Raw genomic sequence first — 15763 nt, forward strand, 5'->3', positions numbered from 1 at the left:
CTGAGTGATGTATTGTGATATTCTTGCCAGTCCATCTTATTGTGGCATTCCTAGTTGGCAATACTGAAAGGAATATTAAAATTTCAGAAACCAAACAATTTTTATTACACACAAGCCATAAATAATGCCATTAAGCCATAAATAAATTTATTTGATATGCTCATCTTCTATGCTTCAGTATACTGAAAGTTATACGTCAAACCCATTGTTGATTTCTAATATCTCTTTTAAGTGTGTTTTAGGATAATTACAAATAGATCAATGGTTAAATTTGTAGCAGCACCCCATCTATATAGTATGCAGCAGCTTTGAATCCAAAGCTTTGGGAGCAGAGAAGGGAGATTTAGAGACAATGTCAATCATTCTAGTACAGTTGTCAAGTGACCATGTGCTCTGCCATAAAGGGAGAAATGAATTCCTAATTTTATTCCCATGGTGCCACATCAACAATTCCAAAGGACTAATTGCTTTTGTTATGGACAACAGCCTCCAGGGGACTCCTTGAGTGACCCTCATTGTGGTCAAACATGCCACCTGATAGCCTCCCTGGCCAAGTCTAGTCCTCTTCATGTGCACCACACACTCTGTGCCAATGGGCTGTAACTCACCCTGCCCCTTTGTACCAGGGTGGCATCAGAATTGTCTGTGCCTTTTCTCTAGAGCCAGAAACTTTCTTACTTTAAACAAACCATTTACACCTAAATTATATTGAGACCATTTTCTAATTCTGTGCTGGCCCAGTTCCTGGGGTTTTAATATTCACATAGTTGGTGTGTGTAAGCCTCACCCTCTTCTCACCTGAATGACCTTTAGAGTCCTTTGAAGTGATCTTTGGGTGTTTTGTTAACCCTACTGTAAGCAGTCTTGAAAGTCATGTGACCCTATTTTACTGTTAAGGAAATTGAGGCTTAACTGACTAAGGCCGTAGATATCAATAGTATTTCCTAGGGTCATTTCTTTATTGCTTCTCCTGTTCCCTCTAAACCTTGCCCTAAAAGCCTTCGCCTATAGGGAGGATGCTTTTATCAAAAAGAGACATTTATTTTACTTTCTTTTTTAAGCTTGGCCCTGAGCTAACATCTGTTGCCAATCTTTTTTTTTCCCCCTTTTTCTTCTCCCCAAAGCCCCCAGTACATAGTTGTATATTCTAGTTGTGAGTGCCTCTGGCTGTGCCATGTGGGACACCGCCTCAGCATGGCTTGATGAGCAGTGCCATGTCCATGCCCAGTATCTGAACTGGCGAAACCCTGGGCCCCTGAAGCAGAGGCACTTGGGCACGGGGCTGGCCCCAAAACACAGACTTTCTTTAAGACAACTTGAGCCAGTAAGTTGGCCATGATATTGTGGTTGAATGGAAGGCTAGAAATGTTTACTGAAGAAGTGACTATCTTCTGTGAGGCTAGAATCACAACTCACAGCCCCTCCCCTTGTTTTCTTTGGTTATCCAACTCAGCCATGCTCCACAATGAAAACTTGTTTTTTACCTACCTCTTTTGTTGGGGATGTTAAAAAATAAGTATAGCTTGGATGTTCTGTTTAAACTAACTGCATTTATAACTTGGACATTTTTTTCTAGCTAGTTTGCTTTCTGTGTGATATTTAACAATACCGGGGGTAAAGATGTATTCATTAGTTTCACTGGACACACTCCAGCGTATATTTGAACTGCTGGACCTTTCTAGGAAAGTTATTATCACTTTTATAATAATGATGCTATCATTGAAATGGGAGATGAAACCCTGTTCGGGATATCAGACACTTCTTTTACAGTGTATTTTTTTTGCTGTAGCCAGAGTTTATCTCTTCTTATACTGTAATAAAAATTCTTTGGTTACGTAGAAAGGGATTTTTGGATGAGAATTTCTCTTCTAGGTAATGATATTGGTAAAGGCATTTTTCACCCTAAGGTATCGAGTGGTTCTTTACCTTGCCATTGTTAGGTATTATTGTTTGCTGCCCTGATAAAACTTTCTTACCTATGAGATCTCTAAAAAGTGAGGAAAGAGCCAGCCCTAGTGGTGTAGTGGTTAAGATGCAGTGCTCTCACTGCTGCAGCCCAGGTTTATTTCCACTCGTGGGGCCATACCACCCATCTGTCTGTTGTCATACTGTGGCAGCAGCTCTCATAGAGAACTAAACTAACAACTAGGATACATAACCATGTGCTGAAGCTTTAAAAAAAAAAAAAAGAAAAGTGAGGAAAATCTGGGGCTGGCCCCGTGGCCGAGTGGTTAAGTTCGCGCACTCCGCTGCAGGCGGCCCAGTGTTTCGTTGGTTCGAATCCTGGGCGCGGACATGACACTGCTCATCAAAGCACGCTGAGGCAGCATCCCACATGCCACAACTAGAAGGACCCACAACGAAGAATATACAACTATGTACCGGGGAGCTTTGGGGAGAAAAAGGAAAAAATAAAATCTTTAAAAAAAAAAAAAAAAGTGAGGAAAATCTTCCAACCCTAAGGAACTCCTGCACGAAAAATATCTGCTTAGGCCTTATGTATATTTTGGTACACATATTTGAAGCTTCAGTGTACAATATTACAGTCACTCTTTTACAATTGGGGGGGTACTTATTTCATCATAGCGAATACCTAGATTATCTCTTCCTCTTATACTATTTTTTAATTTTTTTTTTTGAGGAAGATTAGCCCTGAGCTAACATCTGCGACCAATCCTCCTCTTTTTGCTGAGGAATCAAGTGGCCCTGAGCTAACATCTATGCTCGTCTTCCTCTATCCTCTTAACCTGCCTAAAACCAAAAGTTCAATTGAACTTTCCTCGAAAGTTCGATTTTTAGTTCCACTTCTTATCACAGTCCATTTATTGTAGGCATGAGTTAGAAAAGAACTTTACAAGATGAGAAAATACTATGTGTGACAAAATACTAATATTTTAAAAATGAAACTTTAAAATCAAAAGTTACAAAGGCAAATCAGGTCTTTGGAGAAGAGTAACAAAACAGATGTCAAATGGTTGTAATAATGGAGGTCAGGGCACCAGAGAACTGCCTTGAAGTCTTAAGGAACAGACCAGTCTTCTGGTGCTTCCTTTGCCACCTCCCTTGCACTTACACACACTTTCAAGGCACAATTGGCTGTCTTCCCAAATTCTGGAGAAGTTTCCAGGGATCACAGGAGTTGGTACAAATTGCTTGATAATCTGCAGCGTTCTCTCTAGGATTTAGCTGCCATTGTGTTAGCAAATTTTCACATGTTGGTAGGCAGATGGTCCCACCTTTACCCTCGCACCTCTGAGGTTTGTGATCTGTATTCTATTCTGTTCTTTTTTCAGCCAGGTGGGGCTTTGAGGTCCTGGGGGCTTTTTTATACTTGCTTTCTATTTGCATGTATGTTTTTATCCATTTCCTGAGGGCTATGGTAAATGCTTAGCTGACTTGTCAGTCAGCCTCCCTGTTCCTATCCTTAGAAGTTATGTATCTCCCTATTTAGATTTTTAAAGTTTGTTTAGTGTTGGGAATGCAAGGTGGTGGTGTAGATGTGGGTAGTGAAAGTGGAAAGTAACTTCTCAGACATTGTAGAACTGAGGCCTCAGTTCATTTCTAGTTAAGTTTGTGTGTGTAATACCATCAGGCTCTGGGTTAGGAGAAATACTGGTAACAAGGAAAGTGGAGTTGCTGAGCCCCAGCCCCAACTTAAAGAAACTCATGTTGCTTTCTATAAATGGAAGAATCTCTGAATCATTAAAAAAAATTTTCTGTTAGAATCTTGAATCACTAAATGCTTACTACATTTTTGATCTATCGACTCTTTTTTAGCCATCCTGTAAAAGAGCTGTATTTCAGTTTTAGAGCCACATTTCTGTAGCCCTGAGGTCCTTGGAGTGAGGGCATGGTGGGCGAAGGGGAACAGATTGGGAATCCTTGGAAGTGATTGTCCTGGTGAAATGAAACTGCTCAGTGGATCACATTTAGATAATGAAAGTCTAACTCTGAGCTTCCAACACGGTCACTGCTTTTTCCTAAGCATTGTGCTTGCTGATTTAGGTGTTTGTTTTTGTTGGGCTTAATGTCCATTTCCTAAAGCAGTTTCTATTCAATTAAATGTGTTGCCATCCCGTGATATCTAATTAGGGATAATCTTTGGGTCTAGGGATTTACTTTGAATATTCGATTGTCTTTTGATCAGGTGTTTGAGAGTTTCAGTTAATATGACCATAATTAAGCTTTAAAGGCAAGAAGACAAAATCTCTTGTCTTGGTCTTGCTTCTCTACCTCTGGCAAAGGAGGGAGAGAGAGCTTAATCACTTAAGAAGATGCGATAAAAGCAAAATCTGAAAATTGTGATTTTAAGTCTCATTTTAGACTTATGACTGTAAATTACACATCAAGATTATTCTTCTTGGCTTGTTATAATGGAATGGGCTTGGAAACCTCAGCAATTTGACCTCTGAATACATTACAGCAATCTTAACCAAGAAGCTTAATACACTGGGAATGTTTCCTAGCGCTGTTAGTGCTCTCCTCCCTGCACCCTGCCCCTCCAAGCCTAGTGCAGAAATGCTGACTTTTGGGAGCATTTTAATAGATGCCTGAAATTTGAATGAAATGCTCTTTCTTTCAGTTTTGAGTTCATTTGGCCTTTTTAAGACTGATTATGCTGTTCAAAATACTTGTGCTTCAGAGAAGAAAATAGCTTTGGGGCTGGGGCATGGAAAACAGTTTTAAATCATTGCCAAATTTTCAGATTTTTAATAAGGACTTTTCATTTTACGTAAATACTTAATATTTGCTTTAGTAACTCACAAAGAGCAGTCTGATTACCAATAAAAATAATTCCGTGATTGCCAATGGATGGCATCAGTGATGATTTGCTGATAACCTGAGTAGCTTTGCATTATATCAGGGCCTGTAATTTTCTTTATCAATGATCTGAGTAATTGATGGGAATTAACCACATGCAAAATAATATTAAAGGAGAATCTCATTTTGTGAGCAGCTTAAAATGGTTGGAGGGCACAGTATTTGAGGGTTATTTGTATTTTTATCTTTTGAAAAGCAAATTGTTTAAATTATTTTAATTACTTAAAGAAAAAGTGTAGGATTATGGCTGGTATACTAAAAACTTGTAAGATGTTAGTTAAGGGCAATCACTAAATCAGAGATGGGGATTCTGTAGCAGTTTTCTCAACCCTGGCTGCAAATTAGAATTGTCACCTGGGGGGCTTCCAGAAAAATTAAATATTAAATAAAAGACTCAGGCATTGGTATTATGTTTAAAGCCAAAGTATGGCCAGAATCAAAAACGTCTGATCTATGACTAAGTGATAAATTTAAGTCGGCCAACACCTGGAAAAGATGGAGATGTGAGCTGTATTTCAGATCCTGTGCCAAGTTTTATAGTGACAGTCTTGTATTGAGGTCTCTATTTTCTCTCAGTTTTTAAGTGAGTCACTAGTCTAGAGGCAGTCAGGAAACAAATTATACTTCCAACAGCTTTCTATGTTTTATGACTAGCAAAGGCATAGGATTATAAGATTGTACTAGTTGAGTAACAGTACCCTTTTACTCTGATTTTTATTGAGTGACTATGTTTTGGTATAAATTCCGTGCTTTATTTATTTATTTATTTATTTTAGAAAATTCAGTTTATACAATGGAGGTGTAAATCAAGAATACAAAAGAGTGATTTTTATCTTGAAGAAAATTAAATTGTTTTCTCTGTTAATTCCTATATTATAAATATACTTTTTAATGTGTTTTTATTCTGTTTATTGTAGTCATTAAAATAGAATTGGTGCCAACATATTTCAGTTTTAAGAAACGCTGTTCCTAAGAATATTTGGAAGGAAAACAGTTTAACACAGGATGGACTCTTATTGAATTAAAATTCATTATGAGGTGGCAGGAAATCATACATTCCCGCTCTGGACTACATTGTGTGCCATCTCCATGGGAAATGTTCTTGTGATTCCTACTTGGAGTTTCTCTGCCTTGGCTAAGGCACCAATGTTATTCAAAATCACAGGAAGTAAAACCACTGTTTTAACACTCTACATTGGCAGCAAGTAGAAAATTACAGCGAATTTACACACAAGTTCAGCATTGCCATTTTTATGCAAACCAAACAAGGTTATATAGTTAGAGCACATTCCACTAGAAATAGCATGTTCATCAGATTTTAGGGTAAACAGGCGTAGAAAAGTCATCTGTTTCACCCCACCCCACCCACACCCCCAGTTCTCAGGCACCTCCCAAACAAAACCTGCCTGGGCTGAGAAGACTGCCCTTTTTTGAAAAATCCTCAGGAGTGGACGTTCTATAAATTCTCTCAGGCTCCTATTTCATCATCTAACAGTTATCACTGCTGGGATCTCTCTCTCCTCCACCCCAACTTGCACAGCAATTTCAATCCATTTTCTCCAATTTAATGGAGATAGAGGTCACTTAGGCTTTATTCGAAAGAGATCAGAGAGATAATGTATGGGGAAAGCTCTTAGTAAAACTGTAAATGCTATTCAAATGTAGGGAATTCATAAAAATATCATGTGCCTGAAAAATTGCATGATACTTGTTCCTTTCTTTTGTTCTCTGAAATACTGTTACCTGCCAGGGAAGAAAGTTGAAGACAATTCAGAATTGGGGAAGTAATGGTTCAGTTTTGTTTTAAGTTAATCAGTGACCACTCTTAACTGAGGGGAACAATCTGTATTGGCAGAGCTGCTTCACTGACCCTTTACCTCTTTTTCTTTTCCTCTTCCCCCTTTCCATTGGTAGAATGATCTGAGAATTGGCATAAGAGCTAGCTCTTCCTTATTTACTCTAGAGCCACTTCTTGCTTGTGTGAAAAACTAAACAACCATGTGACTATTAAATTAAAGGTTGTAAATTACAGGGTGTATATAGACTCGACAATTTCTATAATTCAAATTGGTACGTTATAAGGTTCAGGTCTCTTGCAGAGACTATGGTGAGGCTGTAACTTGCAACAGAAGGTGAGGGTAGGGGTAAAGCAGAATAAACTATTCTTTTAGCAGGTTTGTTCACTTTGAGTTTACGTTTTGCAGAATGGAAAATTTTGTACTTTTATCAGTAGGCTGTGTCAGACCCTGTATGTTACAGTTACAAACAAAGAAGTCAGTCCCTACAAAATCTATGTAGCTACGATTCCGGTAAAAGTACTGTTTACTGGTTTCCAGGAACTGTTTGAAAATTTACCTGGTAATCACTGACTCTTAGCATGCAAAGGACGTTGTACAATCAGTTGTTCTAACGCCCTATCTTTAAGCCAGTGGGTAAATAGCTAAGCCGTCCAGCACTGATACTTGTTGACTTTTTCCAGGTTGCTGTGGATAGAGATTCCCATAAGCTCCCTTAACCCATGCCAGGGTAGATTTCCAGAAGTTACCCTTTATATACAGCCTAAATCTCTCCTACTTCAATTTATCCCAATTACTTTTTGATTGATTCCCTACAGATTTTGAAGGCAATATCCCACTAAATAATAAGTTTAAATGAAAGTGGTGAGGCAAGAGGTCTTATCTGTATTTTGGGATGATTTTTGTTTCTTTTAACTAAAAAACCACTTTCCCTATAAAATCTATATGAGGTACAAAAATTCAGACTAGAATACACCCAAATATAGATATTTGGAGAATTTTGAAAGCTCTAAGTAGTCTTGCTTAAAATGATTATTTTGGGGGTAGAGATTTACATCTTTGACCTTTAAATAAATCATTGAAAGGAAGGAAAATCTTTGGCTACATACTTTAAAACATTTTAGGTTGGGGAAATGTCTTTTTAAAAAGGAATGAAATATATAAGTGGATTTTGATTTCTGTCATATGGTCATCTCAAACATGATGATATAGTACCATCAAAGGAGACTATCCCAACTTTATATAAAAAAGTATATTATCCTGATTTAAGAAAACAGTGTAGCCTCAGTGAAATAAAAGGGTGAGGTAAAGTGGAGCTCAACCTTGGAACTTCTAGATTCAGTGAACCTACTTTTTAAAAATGTAAAAGTGACATTAGCGATATATTGTATGAAATGAGATTTTTTGATAATAGGCTCTGAGAGATCACAAAGGAATGTCTTTCCTGAAAAGCCAGAGAATTACAACATTTCTTTGTAGATGTAGTTAATCATTCCATTAATAGAGGCAGCCATTCTGTTTCTAAATACTTATAAGTAGTTATTTTGTGTTTAGAAGTAATTGGCATTCTGCTTTCTGCTGTCTGGTAAGGTAATTGACAAGGTTGTCCTCAATAGTTGTATAATAAATTAAATATTCCAAGTCTGACCATTCTTAAGTTAGTGTGTTGCTGTGATGGTAATGGTTGAGATTCTGTGGATGAAAGAAAAATGATTGGCAGTAACAATATTGTTTCTCCAGCATACTTTTTTTTCAGTTATTTTATTGAGGTTATAATGGTTTATAACAATGTATAATATCAGGTGTATATTCTTATTTATCAGTTTCTGTATAGACTGCATCGTGTTCGCCACCAATAGTCTAATTTTTATCCATCACCATATATATGTGCCCCTTTACCCCTTTCGCCCCCCCCCCCCACCCCCTTCCCCTCTGGTAACCACTAATTTGTTCTCTTTATCCAGGGTACTTTTCCTTAATTTACACATTTTAGAATTGCAGTGTTGGCCTCAGAACAGTTGGCTCAAGCAACACTTTTACTTACCTGCCCTAAGTCAGCAACACAGAGCTTAGTGGAGTTTGAATTTTCTAACAAGGTTTTCTCCTCTCCCTATTACTCTCTCTGTAGACTATAGCCAAACATGCTTAGACAAGAATTCTGAGCTTGCTAGAAGCATGGAAAAATGTGATGAAAAACTGACTTTTTTCCTCTTTTTCTTGGTCAGTGTGCTGGAGAAGAGAAACGAGTTGGTACACGCACAGTGTTTGTTGGCCATCATCCAGTTTCAGAAACAGAAACTTATGTTGCACAAAAATTTTGTGATAATAGAATAGTCTCATCTAAGGTAAGTTGTTTTTTAACTCAATAGATGTTTATATGGTGAACCAGAGAATGCACTTATTTGTCTTTATGCTTCTGAGGAAGCTGGTACATTTATATATGTATACATAGATGTGCACTTGTACCAATCATATACCAACTGTGGTAATTACTCCACTGAAAGGCTGTTTTTTTTAAAGCATCACTTTGTCTTGTTATAGTTGAAAGATCATTCACTTGCCTTCCGTTATGATTCACAGTACCTGTTGATTATATGTATTACTTTAAGCCTTAAAATGTTCTAAAAGTAGAAATTATTTACCTACCCAAAGCTTCCTGAAGTACCCTTAAGTGGATGGACAAGCTTGTAAATAATTTAAATTCTTTTGGAGGGTGCTATTCAAGAATGATGTTTGTACCTCCTTCTCCTCCATTGTGGAGCTTCTCAAGTACACTCCTGGGTCCTAACGGGTGCATTCTGCTCGGTACACTGAACAGTTAAGAGTTCAATCACTGTAGCTGTGCCACCATTTGAATAATCATCTTACTTCAGCATAGTGTAGTGCTAAGAGCAGTGGCCTGAGAGTCTGAAGACCTGTGTTTAGATCCTGGCCTGACCACTTATTAGCTATGTGACATTGGCCAAATTAATCTCTGAGTCTGAATGTCTTCATCAGTGAAGTGGAACTGATGTTCCATATGTGAAAGTACTCTTTATAGTCCCTAGTACCCAGTAGTCATCATTCTACAAGTATTACTTTGCTAACCTTTACCTTTGGCTGACAAGGTTGGGTGCCAGGTGCTAGAGGGCTGGCCCACTGCCGTCTCTTGTAGCTTGGCACAGATCTTGATAGTTTTCCTCGCTGTCTCATGCAGCCTGGCAAGGCAGATCTAAGACGTTGGTGACAATTGGTTCACTGCGTGTTTGTAAACACCCAGGACCTGAAACATAAAACTAGGCCCTTCCTTAAAAAATTTTTTTTGTTTTCAGAAATACATGTGATTTCTCTTTGGGTAGTGATGTAGTACAGATTATGCTTAGCTAGGAGATGGACAGAGTAAGTGAAAACTGCGTTGCCTAATGAGCAGAGTTATTGGCCTGTAGAACGCTCTGAGTACATTTGGATTAAATGTCTGTTTCTTGTTAATCTTTAAACTTATGGCAGAAAATTTATCATCAGACAGAAGTTTCCATACCTGTGCCTAAGATAATGAATAGTTCTTTCACTGAAAATTGTGACTCACCCTGTAGTATCCAAGAAAACAATCCGTTCTAGTCTCTTAACTCAGAATCCTAGACTTGTAGAGCTGAAAGATCCTAAGAGGTCTTCTTGTTCAACTCACCGGCTTTGCAGATGGAGAAAGCAAACCCAGAGAAATTAAGTTAGTGACATGGTCGCCAAGCAGAGTTATTGATAAAGCCACAAGCAGAACTGTTTTATAAGGTCTAGTGGCTCTAAAGAAAGATACCTTTTCATATCATTGTGCTATTTGGGCTCCTTCCTCAGTGTTCTCTCTCCTTTTACATCAAGTGAAATATAAAATATTTCCTAAGGAATTATTATTTCCCATAGTGTTTTATGTGGAAGATAATAAAATGACACACTGATGGTAAGGTGGCTTTTCATTGAACTAGTGATAATCATTTTGTTGTGATATACTTTGTGTTTTCACATTTTAAAAGAATGTATAAGACTCAGTTTAATTCTCAACTCTTTGTATTTAGTAAAATATTTTTCATATTTTATATAGCTTCAGTTTTGCCAGCACGCAAAACAATGCAATAGGATATTGTTTAAAATAGTCAGGAGCTTATGGGGCAAATAAAGATTGTTTTTAAACAGATTTGCATATATGTCTATGTATATGTTCTAGGAACCAAAATAAAGAAGAGAACATGTCTGCATTGATGGACTTAGCACATCTCTTTTTTTCTCTGTAAATATTATATGTTTACACTTTTTCTAGTTAACTGCTTATTAACTAATCTACTTTTTTATAAAAGCTCTAGAACAGAAAAAGAGGAACTGACAGTATACTATTAACTTTAGAAAAAGAGTAAAATCTTAATACGATGAATTCTTGTAAGAGGATAGCATACAGTGTAGTAGTAAAGAGCTTCATCTTGGTAGACAGGGAACCTGGGTTTAAGGTTAAAGTAAATCATTTGACCTCCCTGTGACTTACTTTTCTTATCTGTAAAATGGGGATATCAACAGTGATTACTTCATGGGACTGTGGTAAGGATGAAATAATCCACAGAAGACATTTAAGCACTGTGCTTGGCAGGCAGTAACAACTCAGTAAATGGTAGCTGCTATTGTTGTTTATGGTTCTGTGATTATTATTATTACAGTCCTGAGCAGTACCATTGATTTCCTCAGTCTCACATGTTTTGAACGTGTGGAGTGATCTCTTAAAAGGAGGCCTTTTGTCCATTCTGGAGAAAACAACAGTTTTATAATTTGACTTTTTCTTCCTCACATTGTCTTTTGGCTGTTCATATTTGCACCAGGATCTTTTAATTGAAGAAATGTACAATTTATAGAATGTTAGTTGCCTGCGAGCTTTATAGCAAGTGTTGATTTCCTTTCTCAAGCTTTCAGTAATAAAAATAACTTTCTCTTAATTGAGTGTTTTTTGCTTGTTTGTTTACAAACGTCATCAGTAATGTCAGTGTAACACTGGGAATAAGTCTTGTTGTGTAGGGAACACTGAAGATAAACACTTTCACCTACTTTAAATTTTACTTATAAAATTAGTGTTCTGTTCTTCTTTGAAGCACAAATACTTTCTTTAGAAAAACTTGTTTTTTGCAGCCTCCTTATTTTAATGCTGCATGGACCTTTGGGAATTTCCAGCATTTTGTAGCTGGTAGGAAACTTGGAAATCCCTTTGTGTCGCTAAAGGAGCATTGATTGCATCCTGCTAGGATTAGGATCTTTAGCTTCCATGTTATTTCTCTTTTCTACATTTTTTCCCCTTTAAAAATCCTGAGCTTCATCTAGAAGCCCGTTCAGTGGGATAAGAATCAGTGAGCTCCGCCTAACTCCTTGAAGGTATGCCCGCTGTTAAACTTAGTACTCCTTTGTGAAAGAACTTCTTGGATTGAAATTGCAAGCCTAAAATTACACTACCATTTCCCCTCATTTTAAAAATCAGACTCATCAGTAGAATTTATTAGACATTTCTTTGTCTGAGTCTTTTTAGCTAAACTTACTAAATCCTAATGCAGAAATGTCCTGGTAACTCTTTTTCTCTTCTGAATTTGTGGTGGAAAGAGTGATACTTAAAAAAAGAGAAAGTTCTGCTTGACATTGGTGATGAAAATTAAAGTAACCTGCTGTGATGCTCAAAATTGGATTTAATGCCTACATCAAGGACAGTTGATAATAAAATGGATACAGTAATTTAGCCAAGTGAATAGTTACTCAAGCTAGAGCTCTGCTTATTTACAACTGGGTGCTTATTTACAACTAATCTTAAAGTATGGTTATTTTGTTCCATGGAATGGAAATCCTAGTGGTAGAAAAGTCAGTGTTCCTTCTGATAGCTCATTCACAACTGGCTGTTAACTTTAATAGCTATTTTAAATAGTGACTACTTCATTTTTTAACTGTTCCGCTTTCTCTTATGATATACAGACACGTTAGATCAAGTTCTTTGGAGCTTTAGCTTCCCCATCAGCATTTTTAATACTAAATTGAAAAGTTTTTGAACTTTGGGTAAAAACGAATAATATAATTGAAATAATAGAATCTCAAAGCTGAGATTCACTTCAACCTCCCTCTTTCGAATTAGGAAAGTTGTTTATCAAAGTTATAAGATTTTGGTTTCAAATTAAATTAGGTGGTAGATGTTTGAGAGGGTGACCCATAATTTTTTCACATAATTGCATCTTTAGGGTCACATTTTTGTGTACCAATCATTTCATTCACTACAGAGCAGATGTAAAATGCGTTGTATGTATTTAGGAAGCTGGCATTTTCCTGTAGAAACTGTTTTTAAACATGTTCTAAATATTGGGTTGCTTTTTAAGTTTATAGTTGCATGTTAAGATAGTATCAAAGGGACCGGCCTGGTGGCACAGTGGTTAAGTGCGCACATTCCGCTTCGGCGGTCCGGGGTTTGCTGGTTCGGATCACAGGTGCGGACATGGCACTGCATCGCAAGCCATGCTGTGTTAGGCGTCCCACGTATGAAATAGAGGAAGATGGGCATGGATGTTAGCTCAGGGCCAGCCTTCCTCAGCAAAAAGAGGAGGATTGGCAGTAGTTAGCTCAGGGCTAATCTTCCTCAAAAAAAAAGAAGACAGTATGAAAGATCCACTTACTGACTTCTCTGAGCAATAACTTAACTTATGGCCCAAAAAATCTCCATTCTTATCATTGTGTATGAAACAAATGCTATAAACATTTTCTTCCTGTGAATTAACATTGTTTTTGGTTTGTAGCAACTGACTAAGTCTGAGCTTTTTAGGTAAACAAGTCAATTTGAATAACTTGGTACATATGGCTTTAATTCAGTTTCAATTTTAATTAGAAAACTCTAAAAAAGTAGACTTCTCTTGGTCTGCATTGAAATAATGTATGCTACATTACATTGTATTATAATAAAGAGATGAGAAACTTAATTTGCTTTTTATTTAAAGCAGTGGAGTAAATGGCTAACACACAAGTTTTAATCAAGATTTCCTGTGTGCATTCTATATGCCAAACACCATGCTAGGCACCTGTGGTAAGGGGGTTTATGATATGCTCCCTGACCTCTTAATAGCTCATGACCTGATTATAGGACAGAAGAGGGCATATAGCAATAGTTTCCTGTAAAGAGAATACCCAGAGTTCCTCAAAGGAGCAGTTCATTTAGTAAGTTAAAATAGTGGTAAGTGAACAGTGGGGACCTAGAAACAACAACAACAATGTTCCCTTTTCATGTGTTAACACCCCACAGGACTCTAACAGTCCCTAATGTTTGCTTATTTAATTAAAAATCCTTTAGTTAGAGAACAGAAGGTCAACATGCTAGAAGCTCAGCTGTTAACCTGTTGTTGGAGTGTAGCTTATTGTTTCAGAAAATTGATCTCAAGTAACTGTGACAGTTAAGTGCTGATGTGGCCTACCTCAGCTTCAAAGTGACTGTATCAGTGGTTCTGATGCCTTTTATTTTTTATCGCAAGCTGCTTTGGGAATCTGATGAAAAGTGTGAACTCTCTTCTCCCAAATGATGCACATCCACACACTATTCTGCACTGCATTTTGAAGGGGCTTCCCTGAGGCATTTCCTTGAACCCTGGGGAAAGAACCTTCTAGGTTGCCTGTTGGTTATAATGCAGCAGCTTCACTGAATATGTTTGCTTCCGTTCACCTTCATTTTCTTGAGATTCCCCAAACCTAAAGCCCATAAGCCTCTTATAGAGAGGTTAGTATTTTCATGTGTTGCTTTGACGAGAATCTGCTCTGAGAAATGCGTCCTTAGGTGATTTCGTCATTATGCGAACATCATAGAGTGTACTGAAGGGGAACAAAATTTGCCACCCCAAAATATATCTCTTTAACATGAGGATTATTTTAGGCTGATTAGTTTTAGGAAACAAAAGATTCAAAGTCATTTTTTGTTACCTCCCCCTTAACTGCCTAAAAGAATTCAGATTAAAAAACCTGTCTCAGGAAGTGAGCTGTCTCCTTAGCATAACTTGCACTAAGTGGTAGACAGGGAGGAACCTAGAAAAGCCTGTTTGTTGGGCTCTCCTCTGTGTTCTTCTGTGCCTGTGTGGCCAAACATTTGTTTTCCAAGTGCTTGCTCCCTTTAACCTACCTGTGAATTGCCTTCCTTCCCTTGGAAGTCCTTGACTCTCTCACCCCTGGCATCTTCCTTTGGCTTTAGCTGAGGATGGTATTTAAGGTGAGGGCTTTGTCCATTATGGTGAGTTACTTGGTTTTCCTGGGTTTCTCCTAGGTATAATATTATTAAACTTCTGTTTGTTTTTCTCCAGTTAATCTGTCTTACGTCAATTTAATTCAGCCAGAAAAGCCTAGAAGGGTAGAGGAAAATTTCTTCTTACTTTATGATACTTCCACAAACCTAGATGATATAGCCTACTATACACCTAGGCTATACAGTACTCATCTTATGGAACCACCATCATATGTGGTCTGTCATTGACCAAAACGTCATTATGTGGTGCATGACTGTAGTAAATTCCCATATACTATATCATGCTCTGTGACTTAGGCTTTTCAGTCACCTTACCTAACTTAATGGATATTTTCTCACATTATGGAGATAAGTGAGGTGGAGACATTTAAGTGTAGATTTAGATCTTTAGGTTAAGAAACAGTTCTTTCTTTCTGGTTTCTGTTCTTCTTTGTTAAGACATCTAGAGGGGCTGGCCCTGTGGCCGAGTGGTTAAGTTCGCGCGCTCCGCTGTAGGTGGCCTGGTGTTTCGTTGGTTCGAATCCTGGGCGCAGACATGGCACTGCTCATCAGACCACACTGAGGCAGCGTCCCACATGCCACAACTAGAAGGACCCACAACGAAGAGTATACAACTATGTACCGGGGGGCTTTGGGGAGAAAAAGGAAAAAAATAAAATAAAATAAAATCTTTAAAAAAAAAAAAAGATCTAGAAAATCCAACTTCCGGTGATTTTTAAATGACCTAATCCTTGAGCTTAAAGTGTCAGTGAGAAAGTCTGTGCGATTTGACAATCGGCCTAGGAGTTCTCTCCTCCTGCTCGTGTGCAATTTAGCATTGCAACCTTTATTTATTACAAGTTACCAAAGCCCAGGCTGGTATAGTGTTGCTTGAAGTGAAAGCCCTCTA

The 15763-nt window shown here is 37.7% G+C and overlaps 1 protein-coding gene across 6 annotated transcripts in view; it reads left to right on the plus strand.

Annotated features, from left to right (window-relative positions):
- The window catches only part of ATP11C (ATPase phospholipid transporting 11C), a 172510-nt gene that overhangs the window by 67431 nt on the left and 89316 nt on the right, over positions 1 to 15763 (plus strand). For all 6 annotated transcript variants that reach the window (XR_006890347.1, XM_046673520.1, XM_046673517.1 and 3 more), the window contains exon 2: positions 8843 to 8962. Coding sequence is in view for 5 of the 6 variants with exons in the window: in XM_046673520.1 (XP_046529476.1) it covers positions 8843 to 8962 (120 nt within the window). In the remaining variant the exon portion in view is untranslated. The remainder of the gene's footprint in view (positions 1 to 8842; positions 8963 to 15763) is intronic.

The sequence above is a fragment of the Equus quagga genome, chromosome 10 (genome assembly GCF_021613505.1).
Source record: "Equus quagga isolate Etosha38 chromosome 10, UCLA_HA_Equagga_1.0, whole genome shotgun sequence".
In the NCBI taxonomy this organism is placed as follows: Eukaryota; Metazoa; Chordata; class Mammalia; order Perissodactyla; family Equidae; genus Equus; species Equus quagga.